The sequence below is a fragment of the Mixophyes fleayi genome, chromosome 11 (genome assembly GCF_038048845.1).
Source record: "Mixophyes fleayi isolate aMixFle1 chromosome 11, aMixFle1.hap1, whole genome shotgun sequence".
In the NCBI taxonomy this organism is placed as follows: Eukaryota; Metazoa; Chordata; class Amphibia; order Anura; family Limnodynastidae; genus Mixophyes; species Mixophyes fleayi.
The window spans coordinates 96,635,492-96,660,623 of record NC_134412.1 but is presented as its reverse complement, the minus strand read 5'-3'; the positions used below and the strand labels follow the sequence as shown (position 1 = coordinate 96,660,623).

Here is a 25,132-nt window from a genome sequence, read left to right as displayed (position 1 = left end):
AGCTGCTGCCACTAGTCATGACATAGATGATGAAATGCCATCAACGTCGTCTGGCAAGCCCGATGCCCAATCTCCTAGTACAGGGCATGTAAAATCCAAAAAGCCCAAGTTCTCAAAAAATAGCAAAAAGAGAAACTTAAAATCATCTGAGGAGAAACGTAAAGTTGGCAATATGCCATTTACGACACGTAGTGGCAAGGAACGGCTTAGGCCCTGGCCCGTGTTCATGACTAGTGGTCCAGCTTCACCCAAGGATCTAAGCCCTCCTCCCCCCCCCTACAAAAAATTTAAGAGAGTTATGCTGTCAGCAACAACAACAAAACAGCAAAGAACTCTGCCTTCTAAACAGATGACATCACAAATCCCCAAGGCGAGTCCAAGGGTGTTGTTGGTTGTGAACCCTGACCTTCCCATCACTGTACGGGAAGAGGTGACTCCATCCAGCATTTGCAGCACGACCTCTGCATTTGCTGGAAGGATCACCCACAGTCCAGTTACAGATTTGGCTAATGAAGGTGTGAATGTTGTACACTGGGAGGAGGATATTGATGTAGCTGGCGCTGAGGAGGATGTTGATGATTATGATGCAGACAGATACCAAATTGCCTTTCTCAATTTCTATTTATATTCTAGATTATATAACGGCTGAAAAGTTTCCTGTTTTACTCCTAGTGGAGAGGGGATCTGATGCAGACAGATACCAAACTGCCTTTGTCCATTTCTTTGTATATTTGAATTTCTAGTTCTACAGTCTATGCAGGCTGCTTTATTTATATTCAACTACAAGTGTAGGGCGGGGGGGGGGGGCATAGATAGCCACCAAAGTAACGTGGTCCATTTAATTTCACTTTCTAGCTCAACAGTCTGTGCAGCCTGCTTTTTTTATCTTCAAAGTATTTATATTTACAAGCCTTGCAATCTAAATTAACTAGAGGTAGTGACGTGGTAGAACTCCAAAAGGCAGTTTGGAAGCCCCTGTACAAACTTGCTCTATTTTTTAACTGAGTTGTCCCCCCTCCAGTGTGTACTCGGAAAGAGTTTTTAGTGCAGCGGGGAACCTGGTCAGTGAGCGGCGAAGGAGGTTGCTTCCTCACAACGTTGAAAAAATGATGTTTATAAAAATGAATAATCAATTCCTCAATGAAGTACAGCACTGCCCTCCAGACAGTACAGAGGGACTGTGGTTGTGGAGTCCAGCGGGGACGAATTGATAATGTGTGAGGAGGAGGAAGTACACACTGTAGGGAGAGAGGAATCAGAGGTTGAGGATGAGGACGACATCTTTCCTCAGTAGAGCCTGTTTAGTTTGTACAGGGAGAGATGAATTGTTTTATTGGTGTGGGGGCCCAAACAAACCAATCATTTCAGCCACAGTTGTTTGGTAGGCCCTGTCGCTGAAATGATTGGTTTGTTAAAGTGTGCATGTCCTATTTCAACAACATAAGGGTGGGTGGGAGGGCCCAAGGACAATTCCATCTTGCAACTTTTTTTTTGGCATTATGTGACCATTCAACAGTCGTTTGCCATGTTCAAAAAGTAAAAGAAAATGCCAACAAATTCAATAAATTAAATCAAAAGTTAAATGCCCTGTCATTATTTAAAACAAGAGGTTTTGACGTGCTAGAATTAGTGTAGTGTTAAGATGTTATAAACACTACACTTGGAAATTGGAGGAGGTATTGTGGCCCCGGTATCAAATTGGGTACCGGGGCCACCCCACTACGCAGTCCAGATACTTGTTTGGTGGAATTCAGACCAGTTGAGGGTTTTATTATTATATTGTGGGGACCACTCTATCTATACCACACTACAACTCTATACCACTCTATTTAATACTTTAATTCTATTCAATACTTTAATTCTATTACTAATTCCCATAAAGAGGAACTGCCGCTTCTATTTAATACTTTAATTCTATTAGTAGTTACCATAAAGAGGAACAAAATAAACCAATTTTACCAAAAGTATAATATGACTTAGACTTACAAACACTACACTTGAAAGATGATGCCTTTAAATGAAAAAGTCAGTCTTCATTGCACGACTATGTGCAACAGGGACAGGTTTTTGGTTTACAAAGTCAACCAATAACACTTCGACCCTGTCTGTCTTTAACATACTTGATGGGATCTCAATGACGAATGGTCTGTACCATGTTTGGAGGAGGTATTGTGGCCTCGGTACCAAATTGGGTACCGGGGCCACTCCACTATGCAGTCCAGATAGAGGTGTATCAGATATTAAACAACGTTGACTGTTGCTGCAAAAATTTTAAATAATATTGTAGGGAACACTACACTACGCAGTCCATAAACTTTTTGGGTGGAATTCAGACCTGTGTAGGGTTTTTTAATAATATTGTGGTGACCCACTCCTCTACGCAGTCCAGGTACATTTATTGGTGCGAATCATACAAGTTCAGGGTTTTTAATATATATTGTGGTGACCCACTCCTCTACGCAGTCCAGGTACATTTATTGGTGCGAATCATACAAGTTCAGGGTTTTAAATATATATTGTGGTGACCCACTCCTCTACGCAGTCCAGGTACATTTATTGGTGCGAATCATACAAGTTCAGGGTTTTTAATATATATTGTGGTGACCCACTCCTCTACGCAGTCCAGGTACATTTATTGGTGCGAATCATACAAGTTCAGGGTTTTTAATATATATTGTGGTGACCCACTCCTCTACGCAGTCCAAGTACATTTATTGGTGCGAATCATACAAGTTCAGGGTTTTTAATATATATTGTGGTGACCCACTCCTCTACGCAGTCCAGGTACATTTATTGCTGCGAATCATACAAGTTCAGGGTTTTTAATATATATTGTGGTGACCCACTCCTCTACGCAGTCCAGGTACATTTATTGGTGCGAATCATACAAGTTCAGGGTTTTTAATATATATTGTGGTGACCCACTCCTCTACGCAGTCTAGGTACATTTATTGGTGCGAATCATACAAGTTGATGGTTTTCTTGTTATATATATTGTGGTGACCCACTCCTCTACGCAGTCCAGGTACATTTATTGCTGCGAATCATACATGTTGGTGGTTTTCTTATTATATATATTGTGGTGACCCACTCTTCTACGCAGTCCAGAAAGATACCTTGTTGCAACGTTTTGGACTAATAACTATATTTTGAGGTGTTCAGAATACACTGTAAATTAGTGAAAATGCTTGTTATTAAATGTTGTTGAGGTTAATAATAGCGTAGGAGTGAAAATAAGCCCAAAAACTTGATTTTTAAACTTTTTATGTTTTTTTAAAAAAAAAATCCGAATCCAAAACCTTAAATCCGAACCGAGACCTTTCGTCAAGTGTTTTGCGAGACAAATCCAAACCCCAAAAATAATGAAAATCCGGATACAAAACACGAGACCTCAAAAGTCGCCGGTGCACATCCCTAGTATATATGTATGTATATATGTATGTATGTATGTATGTATATATGTATGTATATATGTATGTATATATGTATGTATGTATATATATATATGTATTTATATATATATATATATATATGTATGTATATATGTATGTATGTGTATATGTATGTATGTATATATGTGTGTATGTATGTATATATGTATGTATGTGTATATATGTATGTATGTGTATATATGTATATGTGTATATGTATATATATGTTTATATATGTATATATATATGTATATATATGTGTGTATGTGTGTGTGTATATATATATATATATATATATGTATATGTATGTATATATACTTTTATTGTTGATACAGATATAGAACAATGATGTTAGCTGGGTGTTTGGTCCAATATCTTCCCCGTCGCATTTAATCTGACCAAACAGGATTTCTAAGTGGGCATCAGACCACGAATATTATTCATTTTCAGGTAAATCTCAAATGTAGATTTAGTTTCAGGGAATCCAGTAGCTTATTCTGAATATAAAAGCAGCCCTTATGCTGATGACCTTGCAATTAACATTGCAAACTCTACCTAAATTAGTTTAATTGCTGGAAGTATGTTCTAAAACCCCCGGCTGAAAGGAAATCTGGGAAAATCTGAGGCAACCAGTGTGAGACTTTCATAGCAGCTGATGAGCCAAAGGAAAATGTATTTACCATTTCTTTGGGGGAACACATTTCTAAGTTATTTGGGCATAACACTTTCCCCAATATACTTTTTCACTTTACACAGTCAGTTACCCAACTTAATGTTTATGATAGAACGCAGGTCCAAGTTCTCTATCCTGGCTGTGGTGTATTGCACTGCTGGTCTGGCTGCCCGTCTGCTACACCATTTTCATGGGTATATAAGAAAGATGCATATAGATTACAGGTTTCTATATTTTGGTTTATCTGGGGTATTAATCCCTCATAGGGTAAGGAAGTCATCTTATGTATTTCTGTATCTCGGACTTATAAATATAAGGAGGTGCAATTATTATAAATGCGACTTTGGCGGTCACCTCCTAGTTCAAAATATGTACAATTGGAATTAGACTTGCCAGTATACTTTATTTTAGTGTCCTACTGCCCTGCGGCCCACTTGCCTGGTCCCTCAGTTGTTCTATTTTTCATGTCTCTTTCAAGGGGGGGTCATGTTCGAGAATAGACACAACTATGATAGTAATCGTTAGGGGGTTTTAATGGTGGTTTCTGCGGAGTGTCTAACCCCAACTGAGTGTGGTGGGCTCTAAATTTCAACATTGTTGTTCAGCTGTGTGAATGGGATGGTCATAGTATTTTTATTTTTTTATTTTTTTTTGTTCTCCTTTTCTATGTTGGTAAAATTTATAATAAAGCTTTTATATTAAAAAAACAAACATAAATTTCCCACCACTATCCCATCTCAAATACGCCCCTGTTTGTTTTCCTGCTATGATTGTTTAATATTATTCTACTAATCAAAATTCCCCCCAAAAAACTATTTTTTAAAAGAAAAAACCCACTATAAAATTATTGCCAGTTTCTTTGAAAACAAAAATGTATGTCTGTTTTTAGCCCTGCTAATTACATGGTATCTACAACTGTTTAACGTCTATAGATTTTTAAGATGGAAGTTCCAGTGAGCCACTTATTCATCTATTTACAAGCGTCTGTCCATAAGGAGATGCCTTGATGATGTCTCTTTAAGTGGCCGACACTGCAGAGACAGAAGAAAATAATATAATAATGATGTGGTTTATTGTCTTGTTTAATGAGACTGATGAAAAAGGATGCATATAAGTCTTCTCTGTCAGACTTACAGAGCAGTTTATTTATTGATCACAGTCGAAACCTTTGCAGGGGTGATGGGGTTGCACAAATGTGGCAGTGTGTACTTTGTGGATGATTTTTTTGAGTAGCTAGAATTGTCCTGGTATTCATAGACAGACCTGTATAGTTTATATTCATGTACAATATGTGAAAAGGTGTATATATATATTTTTTTTATTCCAAGTTTAGTTCCATTCTTCACAGATTATCCATATTGTAAGAGTCACCCAGGAAGTGATCATTCATAAATCAGCAGTCTATCCAGCAGCTAATCAGTTATGTGTATCCCATTGATTATGTAAGGAATGTATATATTGTTCACTTGGACATTGTTAATATAATCAGTTATGATGGTTTTTCACCCACAGGGTCATGCAATAGGAAATACTGACCTGGGGTCAGTGTAAGATATCTTAACCCCTAATGTCCTGACTAAATATAGAATCAACTGCCCAGAGTACATGCTTTTATATAGCGCCACTAATTCCGCAACGTTGTACAGAGAACTCGCTCACATCAGTCCCTTCCCCATTGGAGCTTACAGTCTAAATTCCCTAACACATATACAGAGACAGAGAGAGAAACTAGGGCCAATTAACCTACCAGTATGTTTTTGGAGTGTGGGAGGAAACCCACGCAAACACGGGGAGAACATACAAACTCCTCACAGTTAAGCGCATGGTCGGGAATTGAGCTCACGAGCCCTCGCAATCCTTCACAACATTATCTTTTATTTATGAAGCACCAACATAATCTAGAGTGCAGTACAGTGGGAAAAATAAAACATAAAGTCCTATCAGTATATGGACACCACAAGAGCTCACACTTGCTCTTTTCCCCGTCATACAGTATATGCTTCCTCTATACGGCTCTGAGGACAACAGCCTCTGTCGTCCTTGCACTCCAGGCAGCAGAATGCTGTGAGGATGGTCTCCCTGTATTTTCCTGTCTGTATTACTAGGAGCAGAGACAGAGTTAGGAGGAGGAAGGAAGGAAGGAAATATCCTCAGGTTTAAGAAGTGTTTCCTTTATGCAGGAGAAGGATTCAGTATCTCCACACGGCTGTCAGTATCTGCCAGACACCACGGCTAGGTACGTTCTGGGATACCGAGGGGGGCATGTTGTGTATAGGTTCTGTGTATCTGTAATTGGTTCTCATGGGATTTATTTGTATACAGGTAATACAGCGATGACTTATTACACAAACTGCTCTGCCAGCTGTTCTGCCATGTATCGGCTGCTGCCCTCTGTGCCCACGGTAAGTGCAGAACTGGGTACCACATCTAAAGGTATCTGTGAAATGTAAAGGGGGGTGTAGCTTGTTGCATCAAGCTGTTCTGCCACTGATTGAGAACTACATTGTTTCCAGGAACTAGTTAAGATTGGAAGTAACTTCAACTATGTGACCTGTAAATCCAAATGTATGTGTTTTGTATAGCACCATTCATGTAAGTGATAGTGACACATAGGGACTGAATCATTAAGAGGCGTGAATGCCGATATGTTGCACATGCCCAGAATTGGAGCGTATGCCAGAGAACGCAGAAACACCCAATTCATCTTCTAGCGCAACAGACCCTTACTACAGCCTACGATTTCATGGGCGGAACAGGGAGGGGACTGGGCATATGTATGTAGTCAATGTACAGTAAGGGCGTGCCAAGCTGAAGTGTACATAGCAGCGTCCCATTCAAGATTTAGGCATCTCAAATGTACAGGTCTGGTGTAAGTGCTGATTACTAGTGATGACGGCTGTGTATACAGCTAGAACATGTGTCTGCCATCAGGAACAACTGTAAAAATGTATTTTATGCATCGTCACATCCCCTTTTTGTACTTGATGTATGTACATATACCTGATGTATGTGTATTTTTTAAAAAAACGCACCTTACGTTCCTTTTTGTGTTAATGAATGATCCCCATACTTTCTGCTGTATGATGCTTAGTTTGGTCATTAGACCAGTATAGGGAAAAACAGATATTCAGGATATATAGCATGTACCCCTCAAACCGTTATGTGGGTAAGTTGAATTCTAATATCCATAATACATTATATGTACACATGCTAAGCATTTTTTTATTCATATAACATAATACACTATTATGTTAACACAGAGCTGGGCAAATGCTATTCACGCAGGAGGCGTGTGTCCTCGCTCCATTGTGAGTCTCTGAACAAGGTGTTTGTGTTTCAGAAGTCACAGCCATTGAGATCTACCTAGTAGGTAGCTGCTGAAAGTGTTGTATAAAATGCCAGCAGCTGCATAGAGTATATGTAGAGGGTGCTACTGGAGCACGCTGGGTAAACGTAGTGAGCACTGATGGATTGGGCACTGCTAGTACACAGTGGGTATACACATGGTTGGAAACCGCCTCTAATATTCTTAAGCACACTTGGTGCTCTTTTTTTTTTTTCCTTCCAAAACGAGGATCGGTAAATATTTGTCCAGGCCTCCTAACTTTTGGATGCGTATTTCCGGCTCAGTCACATGACTTTTCTCATTGTCAGTCATTCCTCAGCTAGGTACCATTTATTATGCAGTGAACAGATTTTAAAATGGGGATCTTTAATTCCAGGGCTGAATAGATAAGCACATGGCGGAGCATTGGGTGGAATATAAACGTACACCATGCCATGTTTACATTACAGGACAGTGTCCTCTAAGGAAAGCTTAGTGTTAATGTTTTCTGTCTGTCATTGTACAGTAGTCAGGGCTCACACAGAGATGCAGAGTACAGTGGCTGCACAATAACACCCAAGGAAACGGTAACCCCCTAATCGTAGGGCTATCTCTTACTCTGCTGCATTTATCAAATCACATAAATATATGATTTTATTTGTCCTCTGTTTTACACTAGTCATTTTTGTAGGTACTGGGCCCCTGCTGCCCAAACAGCCTCTTTCATTATTATCTATTTGAAGTGAGTGTAGACAGCTGAAGTATTGGTGAATTTTTACCATCCACTGAAGTGGTTTGAAGTGGACTACAGAAAACACTGTCAACTAATTAGTGATACAGACCCCACTTTGTGCTTTTTCAGTACTGTGAAAAATAACAAAACATTGACCACGTTAGATCAATAAACATAATAAACTACAGCACCCTACAATGTATGACCCTAAAACATGTGTAGCTAAAATGATGTATACTATATTAACTATTAGAATTAATAACACAAGTGCAAATAAAAAAAAAAAAATTACAATTCTGACCACTTGTATTTTTATTTTATTATGATCATGTTCAGTGGTCAGGTCATGTTGGAGGTGTAGTGTCCTATGTCTGTATAGAGTGTAATAGAATTGTATTATGATCATGTCCAGTGGTCAGGTCATGTTGGAGGTGTAGTGTCCTATGTCTGTATAGAGTGTAATAGAATAGTATTATGGTCATGTTCAGTGGTCAGGTCATGTTGGAGGTGTAGTGTCCTATGTCTGTATAGAGTGTAATAGAATTGTATTATGATCATGTCCAGTGATCAGGTCATGTTGGGGGTGTAGTGTCCTATATCTGTATACAGTGTAATAGAATTGTATTATGATCATGTTCAGTGGTCAGGTCATGTTGGAGGTGTAGTGTCCTATGTCTGTATACAGTGTAATAGAATTGTATTATGACCATGTCCAGTGATCAGGTCATGTTGGGGGTGTAGTGTCCTATGTCTGTATACAGTGTAATAGAATTGTATTATGATCATGTCCAGTGGTCAGGTCATGTTGGGGGTGTAGTGTCCTATGTCTATATAGAGTGTAATAGAATTGTATTATGATCATGTCCAGTGGTCAGGTCATGTTGGGTGGTATATCTAATGTTGATATGGATGTAAGACCGTTTGTGTCACATATAAGTGTAAGTTTGTTGCTGGAGGAAAACATTCTCCTTAGACCGTGCCCTAAAACTGGTGAGTTGTAGGTTTATGGGAAGTTTGAGGAATAATTACTTAACCCAATGTGTACTAGATTTATAGGCTAGAGCGAAGGCTTCCTATATCTGAGAGCTAAGGATCAAATAGGGTCTGAGGCTTTTAGGAGCAGAAATGGACAGAGTAGTTGCACAATGTGACATCTGAGTGACAACGAGAGATTAAAGTGACATGCACTTTTTGGCTGTAAATATAGTTGTCAGAAACACCTGTAACTATGCACATTAGTCATTGGTAGATGCTGGACACTTTTCTACATCATAAATGCTCTCCTAAAAGGCATTTACCAATATGTACTATGTGCCGCCCCATCACCTTCTGAGCGCCATGATATTTGGCTGGAAAATGCAGTGTTTATAAAAGCTCCTGAAACCACGCGGTAATAGTCTGCTTCCGACTTGCCGAGACACAAAGACGTTCTTCTATGAGATCTCCACCACTAGAGAGTTCTATTGTCTACACACATTTGTTTATTTTCCTTGTCTTTAGACAATTTAATGAAAACACTGGCAATTATTGCTTTCAGGGATTTATGCAAAAGTTGAAAAAATGCATCATAAATGTATAATTATCCCTATTCCGGACATAATGTTCTATTCTTAAACTTTTTATGCATTTTATATGCATAACTATATAAAGTAGTTTTATATCTCACAGACTATATTTTATTAATGTTATCCAGGTATAAAATGGCATTGTTAAGGTATGAATTATGAAGTGAGTGCATGGTTTCCTCCGGGTGCTCTGGTTTCTTCCCACAATCAAAAAACATACTAGTAGGTTAATTGACTGCTGACAGATTGACCCTAATCTGTCTGTCTGTGTGTGTTAAGGAATTTAGACTGTAAGCTCTATTTGGGCAGGGACTGATGTGAGTTTTCTGTACAGCGCTGCGGAATTAATGGCTCTATATAAATGATGATGGTACCCTGGTTGGTTATTTGTAATATTGTTACACATAGAATTACCCCCATTTCCATGCATTATACCTGCGGTATAGAAGGGGGCGCTAAACTTCAGGATTATTCTCCCTTTATGTTCTATGGAATATTCTCATATTGTGGGGATAAAAATGTAGGCTGAAATATCTCCTTTCATGAATTGTAATGTGGTTGAGTCATTTTCATCCACTCTGTATAATGTGCTCTCTGTCTGTCCTCGCTGGTATTACAAGTAAGAGTCTGTTGGAGGAGGTTATGGACTGACAATGCTGAATACACAGGCTGTATATTTCTGTTACTGAAATATGCTGTTCCTCTCCTTGGTGCTGAATCCTAACCTGTCATTAGGTTGCTGCTGTCTAACCTTATAACCACCATATTAACTATTATCTTTAACTTTACCAGCTTTCCACACTGTTTTCTATACACAACCAATTCCATTATTTATATATTGTTAGGTCATGACCCTGTATGTGTTCTTATGTTTAATTGTGTTCATGCATCTGTTGTGATGTTAATTATATTCATGTATGTCATCTGTAAGATGATTGTCTAGTCTAGTGCTATGGATCCTGCGTTGCCCTACAAATAAACTAAGTTGAGATATAAGTAGTAGTAAGATACAACATTGCTGTAATCAGGCTGGACTGAAATGCAATATTTAGACTTAACCTTGTGTATCAAACTCCCATTGTCCCATAGATTGTAAGCTTGTGAGCAGGGCCCCCTCACTTCTGTCTGTATTACCCAGTACTGAATATTACTGTGTCTGTCCCCAGTTGTTAAGCACTACAGGCGCTATATAAATAAATGTTGATGATGATGGTGTAATCAGTCCTTGCATTTCAGTAGATGTGGTGTGTGTGTGTGTGTGTGTGTGTGTGTGTGTGTGTGTGTGTGTGTGTGTGCGCGCGCGCGCGCACAGGGGGGGAATGCTGTTGTATTTGTGGCTCTCTACCTCCTCGTGATCTGCCTTTTGTCTGATTATGTCAAGTATCTATATACATCTATATATGTGGGTAAGACCACGGTAAGCTTGAAAAGCGATGTACTGAATGTAACATTTTTGTGGCTCTCTCTAAATTCTTGTTAGTGTCCACAAATACTGAATTAACCGTTAAATAGGGAGAGGGGGTCCAGCTGTCCAGTTATAAAATTGTAACCAAGCACAGTCCAGCACTTTTCTCCCTCATCTGAGTGTTTTGTATCTTTTACGGTATACACAGTACTCTTACAAAGTACTGTACTAAGGTGAGGAATCCGGCTTTGTGAATTCTTACAATAAGTCTTATACTAAATGATGCTTGTCTGGGATGTCCTCATTATTAGCAGGTGAACTAAGTATAAGAACACTGACATATTCATTGAATTAAACATTTGCTTGTTGGGGTGTGTGTGTGCGCAAGGGGTATTCGTCTAAAAGACAGTGGTCGTGTCTCTTTTGATCTGCCCCTGTGGCCCAGACCCCTTCAGTTAAGAGTTGGTTCTTCCTAATCTACCTGCTGAGAAAACAACCTAATAAACAGAGAGCAGTAGCTATTGGAAAAAAAGGGGCAATGTTCACACCCAGAATCTGGATATGCTGCCATGTATTGACTTTCACTGGGTTGTAGGGATTCTTATAACACGGTCTGTCACTCTACATTAATGGTGTATCGGCACAGTAGCTAATAGGAATTATAAAGTAAAACCATTGTAGGTTTTGAACATCTGGGATGAGCCATTTCTTTTCTCCTAGTTGAGGTCCCAGAGTTACTCATCCACTCACCTCTTGTGTGAGTTAATAGGTGGGGAGAAATGACTTATTTATCCAGCTTAATTGAGCATCTTTAGGAGGTGAAAGGTGACTGAGAGTATAATGAACTCAGAGCCGAGGTTTACAAGTTTTGAGACACCAATGCTATAAAATGCTATGTTGGACCAAAGCAGTAATGAAGGTGTTGATGCTTAAATTATAGGTACCATTACAAGACTATTACAGAGCCTCGAGGAGCAGACTTGAAGCACCCTCATCAAACCCAACAAAATTGGCTTTTCAGTCTGTTGGTATAAATAATCCAGGTCTCTTATCATTATTCTCTGGAGTTTGGTTCAGCTGGGAGTTCTGCTCGGATTGGATATTACTGTGTTCACAATATTTGTGGGTGGAAAGGGACCTTTCACTCTTTATGGTGCTTTTTATAAGACATAAAAGCTGTTTAGGCTTTGCAGTATGGGACACTGTGTGTTCAAAATCCAGAACGGTATGTTGTGATGATTCATTTTACATTTAATACAGATGATCCCATAAATCCAATGAACGATAATGAGAGCAATACAAATATTTGGTATACACTCTTGTCTTTTGTCACTTTTTCTGTGGAGTTTTTATATGATTAGATTTTTTTTGTATCTTTGAATTTGAACATTGCAATTATTTGGGTTAAGGTTGGTTCCCAAATACGTCTTTAAATGTCAGTTTTATTATCGTCCAGATACACATTATATTGTGCGCGAACTGAATATGGTAGGTGTTGGGTTGTTCCATGTGTCTTTGGGGAGGATCAGTGGGGGGGGGGTGTGTGTGTGTGTGTATAGGTATAAGATATAGTACCAATGACAAGTTTAGAAGTAGACTTCTGGTCTTTAAAAGTTATGTCAATCAATTAAGATGTAAATTTAAAAGGACTTCCATGGTAGTACATTCTAAAATACTTTCTGTGCCATGTGTTACCTTGAAAGACAGTTGGAGCTCAAGTTAATAAGTCACTGGGAAGTTGGTATAGGAACAGGGATTTGGGGTTTAGGTAGAAATAGGATGTGTAGCAATCCTATGTACACCATTAAATGTTTCTTGTCTAAGACAGGAGGAGCTGCAGTTCTGTCTAAACAATATAAAGACAGATAGAGCTCCTGGACCAGGTGACATCCACCCATGTGTACTAAAGTAACCAAGTTCAGTAATTGATGGGTCACTACTTCTTCTATTTATAGACCAAGCTTTAAGATTGGCAGAAAGTAGATGTGGTACCTATCTTAAAAATGAACTGAAATTGTAACTAGGAAATTGCAGACCTGTGAGACTGACTTTTGTCGTAGGTAAATTACTTGTCTGATGGATGTGATTCTGAAAAATATTGTAGATAAATTAGATAATGCAGTGTAAACACATTTTAGGAATGATCACAACAAATATGGCTAGTATTTATTTGGAGCGAAGTTTCAAATTCGGATCTTGTAAGAGCGATTGATGCAATATATTTGGAGTGTGGCAAAGCCTTTGATACTGTTCCAAATAAGTCTGATACATAAGATCTAGAGCATTTTTTCCCAAATCTAGTCCTCAAGCCCCCCTAAAAATCCAGGTTTTAAGGATATCCTCCTATATAAACGTTATTTATTTATCTTCCGTCTGGCCAGCCTCCGGCCACCTTCGCCTCTGTCTGGCCGGCCTCCGGCCACCTTCGCCTCCGTCTGGCCGGCCTCCGGCCACCTTCGCCTCCGTCTGGCCGGCCTCCGGCCACCTTCGCCTCCGTCTGGCCGGCCTCCGGCCACCTTCGCCTCCGTCTGGCCGGCCTCCGGCCACCTTCGCCTCCGGCTGGCCGGCCTCCGGCCACCTTCGCCTCCGGCCACCTTCGCCTCCGTCTGGCCGGCCTCCGGCCACCTTCGCCTCCGTCTGGCCGGCCTCCGGCCACCTTCGCCTCCGGCCACCTTGGCCTCCGTCTGGACGGCCTCCGGCCACCTTGGCCTCCGTCTGGCCGGCCTCCGGCCACCTTGGCCTCCTTCTGGACGGCCTCCGGCCACCTTGGCCTCCGTCTGGACGGCCTCCGGCCACCTTGGCCTCCTTCTGGACGGCCTCCGGCCACCTTGGCCTCCGTCTGGACGGCCTCCGGCCACCTTGGCCTCCGTCTGGACGGCCTCCGGCCACCTTGGCCTCCGTCTGGACGGCCTCCGGCCACCTTGGCCTCCGTCTGGACGGCCTCCGGCCACCTTGGCCTCCGTCTGGACGGCCTCCGGCCACCTTCGCCTCCGTCTGGCCGGCCTCCGGCCACCTTCGCCTCCGTCTGGCCGGCCTCCGGCCACCTTCGCCTCCGTCTGGCCGGCCTCCGGCCACCTTCGCCTCCGGCCACCTTCGCCTCCGTCTGGCCGGCCTCCGGCCACCTCCTCGCCTCCGGCCACCTTCGCCTCCGTCTGGCCGGCCTCCGGCCACCTCCTCGCCTCCGGCCACCTTCGCCTCCGTCTGGCCGGCCTCCGGCCACCTCCTCGCCTCCGGCCACCTTCGCCTCCGTCTGGCCGGCCTCCGGCCACCTCCTCGCCTCCGGCCAGCTTGGCCTCCGTCTGGACGGCCTCCGGCCACCTTGGCCTCCGTCTGGACGGCCTCCGGCCACCTTGGCCTCCGTCTGGACGGCCTCCGGCCACCTTGGCCTCCGTCTGGACGGCCTCCGGCCACCTTGGCCTCCGTCTGGACGGCCTCCGGCCACCTCCTCGCCCGGCTGGCCGGCCTCCGGCCACCTGCTGGCCGGCCTCCGGCCACCTGCTGGCCGGGCTCCTTCCATTGTCTCCTGTCAGGTTGACCGGTCTCCATTTGGAATGTCCAGTCAGTCCTTCTGTCTTGTTCTAAACTGAGCTCCTTCCAGTGAAGTTTAGGTGTATGAGACCAGACAGGGCAGCTCTGTTCACATTGCACCATTTCCCTCTTCGCTGTGAGTCTGAACACAAAGCTTTCTTTGGCTGTGTGTATTTGTATAAGCTATTGAAGTTGGAAGCAGTATAAAAATAGACCAGAGCCTGCCACATTATTGGGCTTGTTGTGTTTGGCTGCAGGTCTCGCAGCCGTGTGGATTACCATGCACATCAAAGTGAAAATGTTCAGAGCGTTTTAACGCTGAGTAATCCACGGGACACTTAATTACTGGATCTGAACTGAAAATCTGCATCTTGCATCTGACAGTGATGTCACCTTGATGCTGTCATACAGAACTAGAAACGGAGCAGATCTATGGTCCTCAGCCAACAGTCAGAACTTATTTTATTAATTATTTTAGCTTCATAACATCATATTATATGAAGTCTCGTTATTTGTATCCTGACAGCTGTGACTGTTTCATTACATTTTCCATATCTGCTCCATAAAGCACCTGGTCTGATTTTTGTTTTTATGTAATGTCTATAATATGCTTACTGGTCAAAACACTGGCCTGCGAGAGTCTCCTAAAACGGAGGTTCGAAACCTGTGGTTCAGTAACCCAAGTAAGATGTCATATTCAACCGATTTGTAATGTATGTAATACATTCAGCAGCCTTTGTTGGTGTCGCACAGCAATTGTGCAGTGAATCCTGGGGTCCCAGCTAAGGAAAGAATGAGCACCACTAACCGAACACCTCCTTCTACCATAAGGTATATATCTGCTTCCTGTCTGCTGATTGGTACTGGATGCTCTGTTGGTACTGGATGCTCTGTCACATATCATCCCACCATTGTTTTATACATCCTCTATTTATAATGCTGTGAGACATGGCTCTGTAAGTTGTGCAGCAATATCATGGTAATCTGTGACATGTTGATCAATCTGCTGTGTTACCATTTGTATAGGCGCTGGAATGTGTGGGATGTGCAATAAATATTCCCTTCAAGGCTCCCTTCGTTGGTGGGGGGGAGCAAGGTAGCAAAAAAAGAAAAAACAAAAAAAAGATATACTCACCTGATCGCTGCGCCGGCATCCCTCCTCCTCACTCCTCTCTGCACTGTTAACACTGAATGACAGGCGTGATGTCATCAAGTCACGCCTGTCATTCAGTGAGGAGCAGCGCGGAGAGGACCAAGAAGACAGAAGAGAAGAAAGAAGCTAAAAGAAAGGTAAGTAAAAGAAAAGGGAATAACGCAGAAAGGCACACTATGGAGGAAAAAGGGGTAGAAGAAAGGCACACTATGGAGGAAAAAGGGGGAGAAGAGAGGCACAATATAGAGGAAAAAGGGGGAGAAGAGAGGCACACTATGGAGGAAAAAGGGGGAGAAGAGAGGCACACTATGGAGGAAAAAGGGGGAGAAGAGAGGCACACTATGGAGGAAAAAGGGGGAGAAGAGAGGCACACTATGGAGGAAAAAGGGGGAGAAGAGAGGCACACTATGGAGGAAAAAGGGAGAAGAAAGGCACACTATGGAGGAAAAAGGGGGAGAAGAGAGGCACAGTAAGGAAAAAGGGGGAGAAGAAAGGCACACTATGGAGGAAAAAGGGGGAGAAGAGAGGCACACTATGGAGGAAAAAGGGGGAGAAGAAAAGCACACCATGGAGGAAAAAGGGGGAGAAGAGAGGCACAGTAAGGAAAAAGGGGGAGGAGAGGCACAGTAAGGAAAAATTGGGAGGAGAGGCACAGTAAGGAAAAAGGGGGAGAGAAAGGCACAGTATAAGAAAAAAGGGTGAGAGACACAGCATGAGGAAAAAGGGGGGGGGAGAGAGGCACAATAGTGGGGACAATTAATTAATTTAAGATGGGGTGGTTTGGGCGCTACTGAATGTGGAGGTGAGTTTGGGGAGAATGAGGTCCCTTTATTAAATGTGCCTATGAATTATTTAATGGCAGTGACGGTTGCGGGAAATAGGTATATTTCTGAAATGTAAATACTATTAATTTATTGCTGGGGCTGTTTGTAGGGAGGGAAATTGGTTTATTTATTAAATGTGAATACTATTATTTTAATGTTGGGGCTGGAGAAAGGCCTAATTATTAATCATGGGTGGTACTGATTTAACGCCGGGGTGGCTGTCATTTTCTAAATGTACCCAATTTTTTTTCCAAATAGGGCCCCTAACATTCCAGGATCTAGACAAGCCACTAAAGAAACCTGCAGCACAGGTGGTGAAAGTGAGAAGAACAGGTAGGAGAGAGCAGCAACGTCTGTGAAATGTTGTGATTCTAGTGGGACAATCCCAATTTTTGGTGACCGTTCAATGGTGTACACAACAATGCAGGTTTTTTTTGTCTTTAGGAGGGTGGCCTGGCCATGCCCAATGATGCATTATCAATGGTATTTTAATTTGCGGTATCATTGCTAGTTTTAATGTGCATTATAAATTTTATTTTAAAAGTGCGGTATCATTGCTAGTTTTAGTGTACGTTATCAATGGTATTTTTAATGTGTGATATCATTGCTAGTTTTAATGTGTGGTGTCAATACCCATTTTAATGTGGTGTTTTGGTGATTGTTTTAATGTACAGTATTTTAGTTTGCAATGATTTTTCTTATGCAGACAACCTAAGCGAGCCCTCTGGGAGAGCTGTAAGTGTCATACTGTGGGCTGTAGGTGATGTAATGCAGGATGTGTCCCTATGCCCTTAATTTTAGATTTTAGGGGCCCCCCTGTCTTAAGTGCCCCTGGCCCTCCGAAGCCTTAATCTAGCTCTGCCCTAAGGCTTATTTTTAAAACAATAACCACAATCCTGACTTCTGACACAGGGTTGTATCTGACCTGATCTGCACTAATTATTCAGTAACAGTTGGCTTTTATTGTCTGGCTTTTGTGTCCTTGAGGCACTTGCTCATAGAACTTTTAATAATATATATTTTTGTACAGGTGGCGCAGGGAAATATTAACCAGGTTATTATGGCTGCTGAATTGAGACAGAGACACGTGGTATGATCCCAACACTAGTTTTAGTGCCAAATGCCAGGCACTGTGAAGGTTACAGATGAATTCTCTCATTCGAGCAGTTGCACAGGTTTTAGAAAGGAATATTTATATTTTACTAGGTTTATTCCAAGATCTTACAGATAAACTTTCTACTAAAAAATTCAGTTAACACAAAGTAATTGATATATTTGTTTTTGTTCTGTTTAATTAAGTGTGGAACTGAGTTATGACATTATGCAGTGAGCAACCTGTTATTGTTATATAAGTGCGTGGAGGATTTTTTTTTTCTAACACGGACATGTAAAACAGGTCAGGGCATCCACTTGTACACCATAGGAACTGTACACTTATATCCTATGAAACCGGTTTACACACACAGGAAGATACATTGTTTCCAGGAATTATTTTATTTGGAGTTTTGTTTCACATTCCCTGCAATATTCCCTATTGAGAATCTCCCTGACACACCAATGTGTTGTGTAACATGTACTGTTCCCTGTAACAGAAGTGACGACCTCTGGACCAGCCCTAATGCTGTGTGGTGCTGTCAGTTCAGGGAATGCTGAGAAAGTCCCTTACACTCTGTGCTGATATTGCAACCAAGAAAACCAAAATGTATTTTCAGTATATTTTATCCCACATCGTGATTTGGCTGAAATAAGAATTCAACCTCATCTTTTCATCTAAGGGTTTATATTTTGTATAGTTGCAAATATTTAAATACAATCCCAGGGTCATCTTACTTACGGGCAGGCAGAATTTGTAACCAGGTTGCAATCATAATATAATTTTACCGTTTTTTATAATTACAGTCAGATATTGAGAACTGCATACAAATACAGACAAGTTGCACTATGCTGTCTTCCATACATACAGAATAAAAACATACGGTATATTGAATTCCATTTAAAAGTTGGTATGGAAATACTGAAAGATCTTAATATGTAGAGTTTGGAGCAGAGAAGGGAACGGAGGGACATGATGGTAACTTTCAAATATATCAAGGGTGTAACAGGAGGGAAACATTCTTCAAAGGAAGAGAAGTATTAGAACAGAAGGACATCCACTGACACTGGGGGGGGACGTAGGTTCAGAGGAAATGTGAGGAAAAACTACTTCACAGTAGTGGATAAGTAGAATAGCCTCCCATCAAAGGTGGTAGAGGCTAATACAGTAGAGCAATTTAAAGGTGCTAAGGTTACCTTAGGTTAATAAATGGGCAGACTAGAAGGGTCAAGCAGTTCTATTATTCTATGTTTCTACAAAGCTAAGAGCTGACACGTTATAACTTAGAGATACATTTAAAAAAAAAAAAAAAATATATCACTAAGTTATAGTCACATTTGTACATAAGGTTCGAACAGATATAAACTTTGTGTGTTTGTAGTATATATACCTCACTTAACACACATTTGTGCTACTATATTTGGTTTAGAAAAGGAAATGAGTTCTCAAATCAGTATATGTGTCCTAAGGCATTTGTTTCCATTCTCTTTTATGACAATATGACCACTAGTTGGCAGTATTCTATGGCTGTCTACTAATGATGCGCAGGTAAGGAAGTTTTCACTGAAATTCAACCAAAATGGTATGCAGGTGGCCAGATGCATCTATACACATGACACCTGGTGCGTACACTCTGCTATTATGTTATATAACCAGCCTCAGTTAATGCTACATGCAGGAAATATTGGTAACATACAGTTCGCCTGAGTTAGACACATTGGCTGTGGTGTCACTGCACTATTGCTGTATATTCAGATTCAGCATTTTGCTGTCAGAAATAGCACTAGGACACCTATCGTTTGTAAATAAAAATAAATCAATGGCAGTTCAACATATACAATACATTGAGCTTATAAGATCATCTGATTTAACGTGCGACATATATATTACAACATCTTCAACAGGTAGGTGGATAAGCATTGTAGATTAATTTCTATCAGTTTACAATCCCTACTAACCTACGAGGGGCATGTAACACAGTGCTCCTGAATAAACAAAAATGACACTTATTTTGCTGCTTCATGTTTTATTGTAATATGTTACTGGTTAAAGTTATGTCAAAATCAATTTATAGATCATTAACATTCTGTCTCATGAAGTATGTATAAGTGGGAGCATCAACTATCACGGAGTGCGGAACATTTTATTTAAATCGAACCATTGTCTGTGTTTCATGATATCATGTTATTTATTTGCAAAACAAATGTTTGTAGGCTTAATAGTCTCCAGAGAAATGAGTGCTGCTTTCTTGGGAGAGTCTGTTTCTGGCACATTCATCTGCAAGGCTACTGTGGCGCATTGAGGAATACATTAAACCATGATTGTAAGATTCTTTACTGTTACAGCATAATTCTTTTGGCAGCACATGATTACGAAGCCGCCTTCACCCATCCTGTATCCTGACCATTGTGTAATTTGGTTATAGTTAAGTGAATCAGGAAATGCATCACATCTTCTAGTCAGGTCCTGGGCTGTGTCAAGCTACCTAGCTACTACTTCTGTTGAATAGTCCCTCTGCGTCCATGCTGGCATAACCTCAGGGTCAGTGCGGCTTCTGTCTGGCCTAGACTAATAAACAGCTTTCTGCTTAGTATCGCTCGGCTTCCCTGAGAGTCATATCCCCTTAGTGCCTTGTCCTTTCCTGCCTGTGATCTGAGGTCCTGGTATGAGGGGTGATGGATGCAGGAAGAGGGCCATTGTCAGGTGTGTTACACAGTGTAATGACAGATACTGTATACTGTAGGGTCACCTCATTCTATATATTGTATGTATCCACTTTTACCATAACGAATTATGTTTTGTTTCTATGATATTAACTTTAGGTTCCATTTCTGTGACTCAGTTATTTCTTCAATACCCATCTGGGTGATATTGCTAATTACTGTCCATTTATTAAATACATCAGATGTGATCGTACAATAGCATGTGATATTGTACAAACCAGTATTAGCATTTCAGTTCCAACAATACTTTAGAGCAGGGTTGTCCAACCCGCGGGCCGCATGTGGCCCAGCACGCCTTTAAATGTGGCCCAGAAGGAGTTTTGGTTGTGGCAAGGGGGCAGCACTGTTAATGGAAAAAAAAAATCCAGCAAAAGAAAAGAAAATACTTACCTTGCGGTCACGTCAGCTGGTACTCCGGCTCCCTCCCTTGTTTCCTCCTCCGTGCGGTGCTCGCAGTGAATGTCGGGCGTGATGTCATCACGCCCAACATCCATTGCGGAGCGCAGCACAGAGGAGTCACCCGCGCGAGAAGAACAATCAGCAGCACAGAATTGGAGAAAAGAAGAGAAGAGGACAGGAGAACAAGCCGATCAAAAGGTAAGTTAAGGGGGATTTTTTTTTATTATTTCAAGGGACGCTGACCAGTGAATAAAAGTCACCTGCTCCTGGAGCATCATGGACCTTATCTCCCTGCTACATACTTCTACTTGTAATACTAATGGGGCATTATATATTATTCTCTTTGGCCCATTATAAGTTGTTATCCCTTAACTAACATGGTGGTGTAGTTAGCAAAACAGGTCACAATTTGGGGTCACAGTGATGTATATGTCGGGTACCGCAGGCCTGGTCAGGGCACCCTGATATACAATGCCTGGCTTAAATGCACTTTATTGATATTGCATCGAAACAAAACAAAAAGTGATTATAGTATAATAACTAGAGAGGATTTTTTGAATAGGGCAATTGAAAGGTAAGTATTGGGGGATTTGAAAAAAAAGTTATATATATATATATATATATATATATATGTGTGTATATGTGTGTGTATATAATCACTTTTTTTCTCATATATATATATATATATATATATATATATATATATATGTTAACTATGTTTTCTATGGTTTTTTGGATGATCAGCTATCGTTATTGTTAGTATATCTTATGTGCGGCCCAAACCAACTCGTCGTCTTCCAATGTGGCCCAGGGAAGCTAAAAGGTTGGACGCCCCTGATTTAGAGCATCAGCAACAGAATTATTTACAGTAAAAGCAGTACAAATGTGAACTTCTTCAAACAGAGATATAATGTAACAGGGAATGACAAGAAAAATATATCTCCTAAATGTTGTGAATTATAGCAGTAAGTGTAATGTTTTATTTTAAACAATTTGCTTAGAAAATTGTGTGTGAAATACACGTGTGCACATACACTGAGGAGGAATGGAAAAGCCATGAGATATTGAAGTGACTTTAAATGCAAAATGTCTTTTTGGCCCCAGATGTGTTGGCATGAGAGTAACACTCCTGGGGTTTGCCTACATGATGGTCACTGGTGTACTGAAACCCAAATAACATCCAGCCAACAGCTGTCCCGTGTTTGGAAACACTGATAGTGAAAGGTGCCGGAGGAGACTGTAGTGCTGCAGAACGAGGCTGTTTGTAACTTTTTACGGATGGGTTATGGCAGCCAATGATCTAACACTGTTCTAACGAGAAGCTGTGGTTACCGTGAGCTAAGGAACATAAACACAGGACACTGGAGGATTAGAAAAACATTTACTGGTCTGATTCCTTGTTCCTTCTGTTTTACACCGATGCACAAGTCCATAGATCCATCCTGACTGGTGTCAACAGTACCAGCTGGTGTTTGGGTGTTTTTGTGGCACACATTGCGTCCTCAGTAATGTTCAGATATCATGCGGCATTGAAATGTTGTTCTACTACCCGAGTAGGTTTACTTATCTGTGAATGGTCTTTTTCAATTATAAAATACTCCATGCCACAGGACTAGAAGAGGCCCAGGATGGATCAAAGATGATAACCAGATGCCAACACAGTCCAGGGTCTGTGAGATGAGATGGAAGCAGCTAGTCTGTATTAACTAAGGCAACACTCTGAAGGTGATACGACCCAGCATCTCTGCGTACTTCATACCTTTCTGAGGGTAAATGAGGGAACTAATCGCTATTATGTAGTTGTACTTGATGAATGTTTCACTAACTGTTTCATATATTTTATTACCCCAACATTTAAGAAGTAAGGAAGATGATGCAGTAGGTGTTCACGGATATACAGCCCCACAGAATAGCCCCATATTCCCTATAGAGAAGCAGTAGGCAAGTCCTTTCTGCAGCATCGACCCTGCCAGCTAGTGGTTAAAGCACCTTCACTGACGGTCTCCGATCTAGACAGCATCAGTAACAAGCATTAGTGAATAGTATGTGGCACAGTGGTTAGCAGTGCTGTCTGACCACTCTGGAGTCATGGGTCTGAGGAGTTCTCCCTGTGTTTGCTTAGGTATCCTCTGGGTGCTCCAGTTTCTTCCTATACTCCAAAAACATTGGTAGGTTTCACTGACTGCTGACAGACCCTAGGGTGTGTGTGGTAGGGATTTAAACTGCAAGCTCCAATGGGGCAGGACTGGTGATGATGAATAAACGGTTGATGTTCTATTATTGTTATATAGCATAATAATAATAATTAGAACACATTATAAATTATGGCTGAAGAATGTCCATGTATTCTGCTAATGTGGGCTGTTTAGGGTGGTTCTTTCCTATTTATCTGCTGCTTTGTTTCTAGACCTTTCCAAAAATCTCTTCCCCCTATAAGTCTGGCATTGTCTTCTCGGAGCGTTTACTTGTCCTTTGACCTCTCGCTGTATTCCACAGGACTCTCTTCTTGTTTATAGACTACTTGCATTGTTCTAATTCTTTGCTGCTCATTGTTCAGATTCCTTGTTTCTATGCTGTGAGTCTGGCTGGATTCTGCCGCCGTGTTGTATTTTATAGGCCCTGGCACTGATCCCAAATGGACGAGCAGCCTACTGGTGTTGTTGCTCAGCCTCTGCTCAGGGTACTCAGAATGTTATATTACACATCTGATATACACAATCTGTTTCATGAGCTTTATTATTAGCGAGTCCTGGATTCCATTGCAGATAATAAGTGTTTAACCACAAGGCGCGGAGTAGAATACAGCAGTTTGTGGAAACGTGGTGCCAAGTCTGTAACTGTCCAGTATAGTCTCTGCTTCTGCTCAGCACAGCGTGTGCTGTCTTCCTTACTAGTTATTGATAACCTCTGTTGTTAGAGTGTGAGAAGTGGACAACATGATATATGGCAAACCTGAATTGTTGAAGAGACTCTAATATTTGCAGGACTGCAGAGCTTAATCATCCATCAGGCAATCTAGGCTGTAGCCTAGAGCCCAGTGGCCACTGGAGGATCTGGATTACTTTAATTTGTATGCATGTCCTGTTGTTTTTCTTTTAACAAACAGAGGAGGGTAAAGGGACCCAACCAGTCTCTTGCTTAGGGCCCCGTGGGGTATTAATCAGGATCTGCCCACATCCTGACATCTGGTTGGCCGCTGAGTGGCATCAGCGGTATGTGTTATAAAGACATGGGTGACAATACTTTAGTTTTTATTTGCATGTTTTTTTCTTTTATTCTCTGCCTCCTATTGACTGCCATCCGCAGATAGTGTGGAGGAGAAGTAGGTAGAGGACACACTACCCATGCTCGTCCTATCATGCACAGGGCTCATTATACATTAATGAGGTCACTGTAACATCTTCACTTTGATCACCTATTTTTCAGATGTTTTTTTCTTTTTCTATATTTCAGACTATAATTTTACTATTTGATACAGTGTAAATGTCACATTTTCCCCATTACACTGGGACCTGTTACTGCAGGAAGCAGGCGGATGGCATTTGCCTCCATGCCCAGTAATAATCCCGTCTGTCATAGGATTATGGGCTATACACACTTTCATATCGTGCTAATTTACCAATACCGCTACCAATATTGCAGCATGTGTGACAAGCTGTACAGCTGTTTCCCCAGACACCGGGCACTGTGATATTAACAATAATCATTACTATTATATGCATTCCTATCTGATTTAATTTACAGTATTAGCTACATTTTCCTTATTTTTGGCCCTTATGATATAATCTCCCTTTAATCATCACCTGCTATTTCTGCAGTATCAGAATAATAATCTTGTATCTGATTTTGATGATTAAAGTAGAACTTATTTTTGAATGTTTTAGGTTATTTGTGACTGTAGTTGGCAACATTTATATTCAGCTATTTTGTACATTCTTATCGCATAAACCTATCTTATAAGTGAGTGAGTCTGCACGGGGCAGGTTCTGGGAAGTTACTGCTACAAGTCAGTTTCCCTTTCAGCAGTGCTTTTGTATAGGTGCATGTGCAGCTCTGAGTAATAACAACATCTACAAAATCTCCTCATTCCATTATGTAAAATATATATATAACTTAACTTTATAGTGCATTAGAAACGCCATCATTTGTTTAAAAGATAATTTGCTGCTCTTTTCACTATTTTGGTAAGTTTAATTCTTCTAGTTTCCCGGACTGAGTAGTTTGGTTGGACATTCATGGCCTCAAAACCACTGTGATGCCCAGTATTGATCCCATCTATA

At 41.1% G+C, this 25,132-nt stretch overlaps 1 protein-coding gene across 1 annotated transcript in view; it reads left to right on the top strand.

Annotated features, from left to right (window-relative positions):
* The window catches only part of ETS1 (ETS proto-oncogene 1, transcription factor), a 223,620-nt gene that overhangs the window by 142,530 nt on the left and 55,958 nt on the right, over positions 1–25,132 (top strand). The window contains exons 3-4 of the mRNA XM_075190493.1: positions 6,285–6,340; positions 6,427–6,506. Of these exons, the coding sequence (XP_075046594.1) occupies positions 6,285–6,340; positions 6,427–6,506 (136 nt within the window). The remainder of the gene's footprint in view (positions 1–6,284; positions 6,341–6,426; positions 6,507–25,132) is intronic.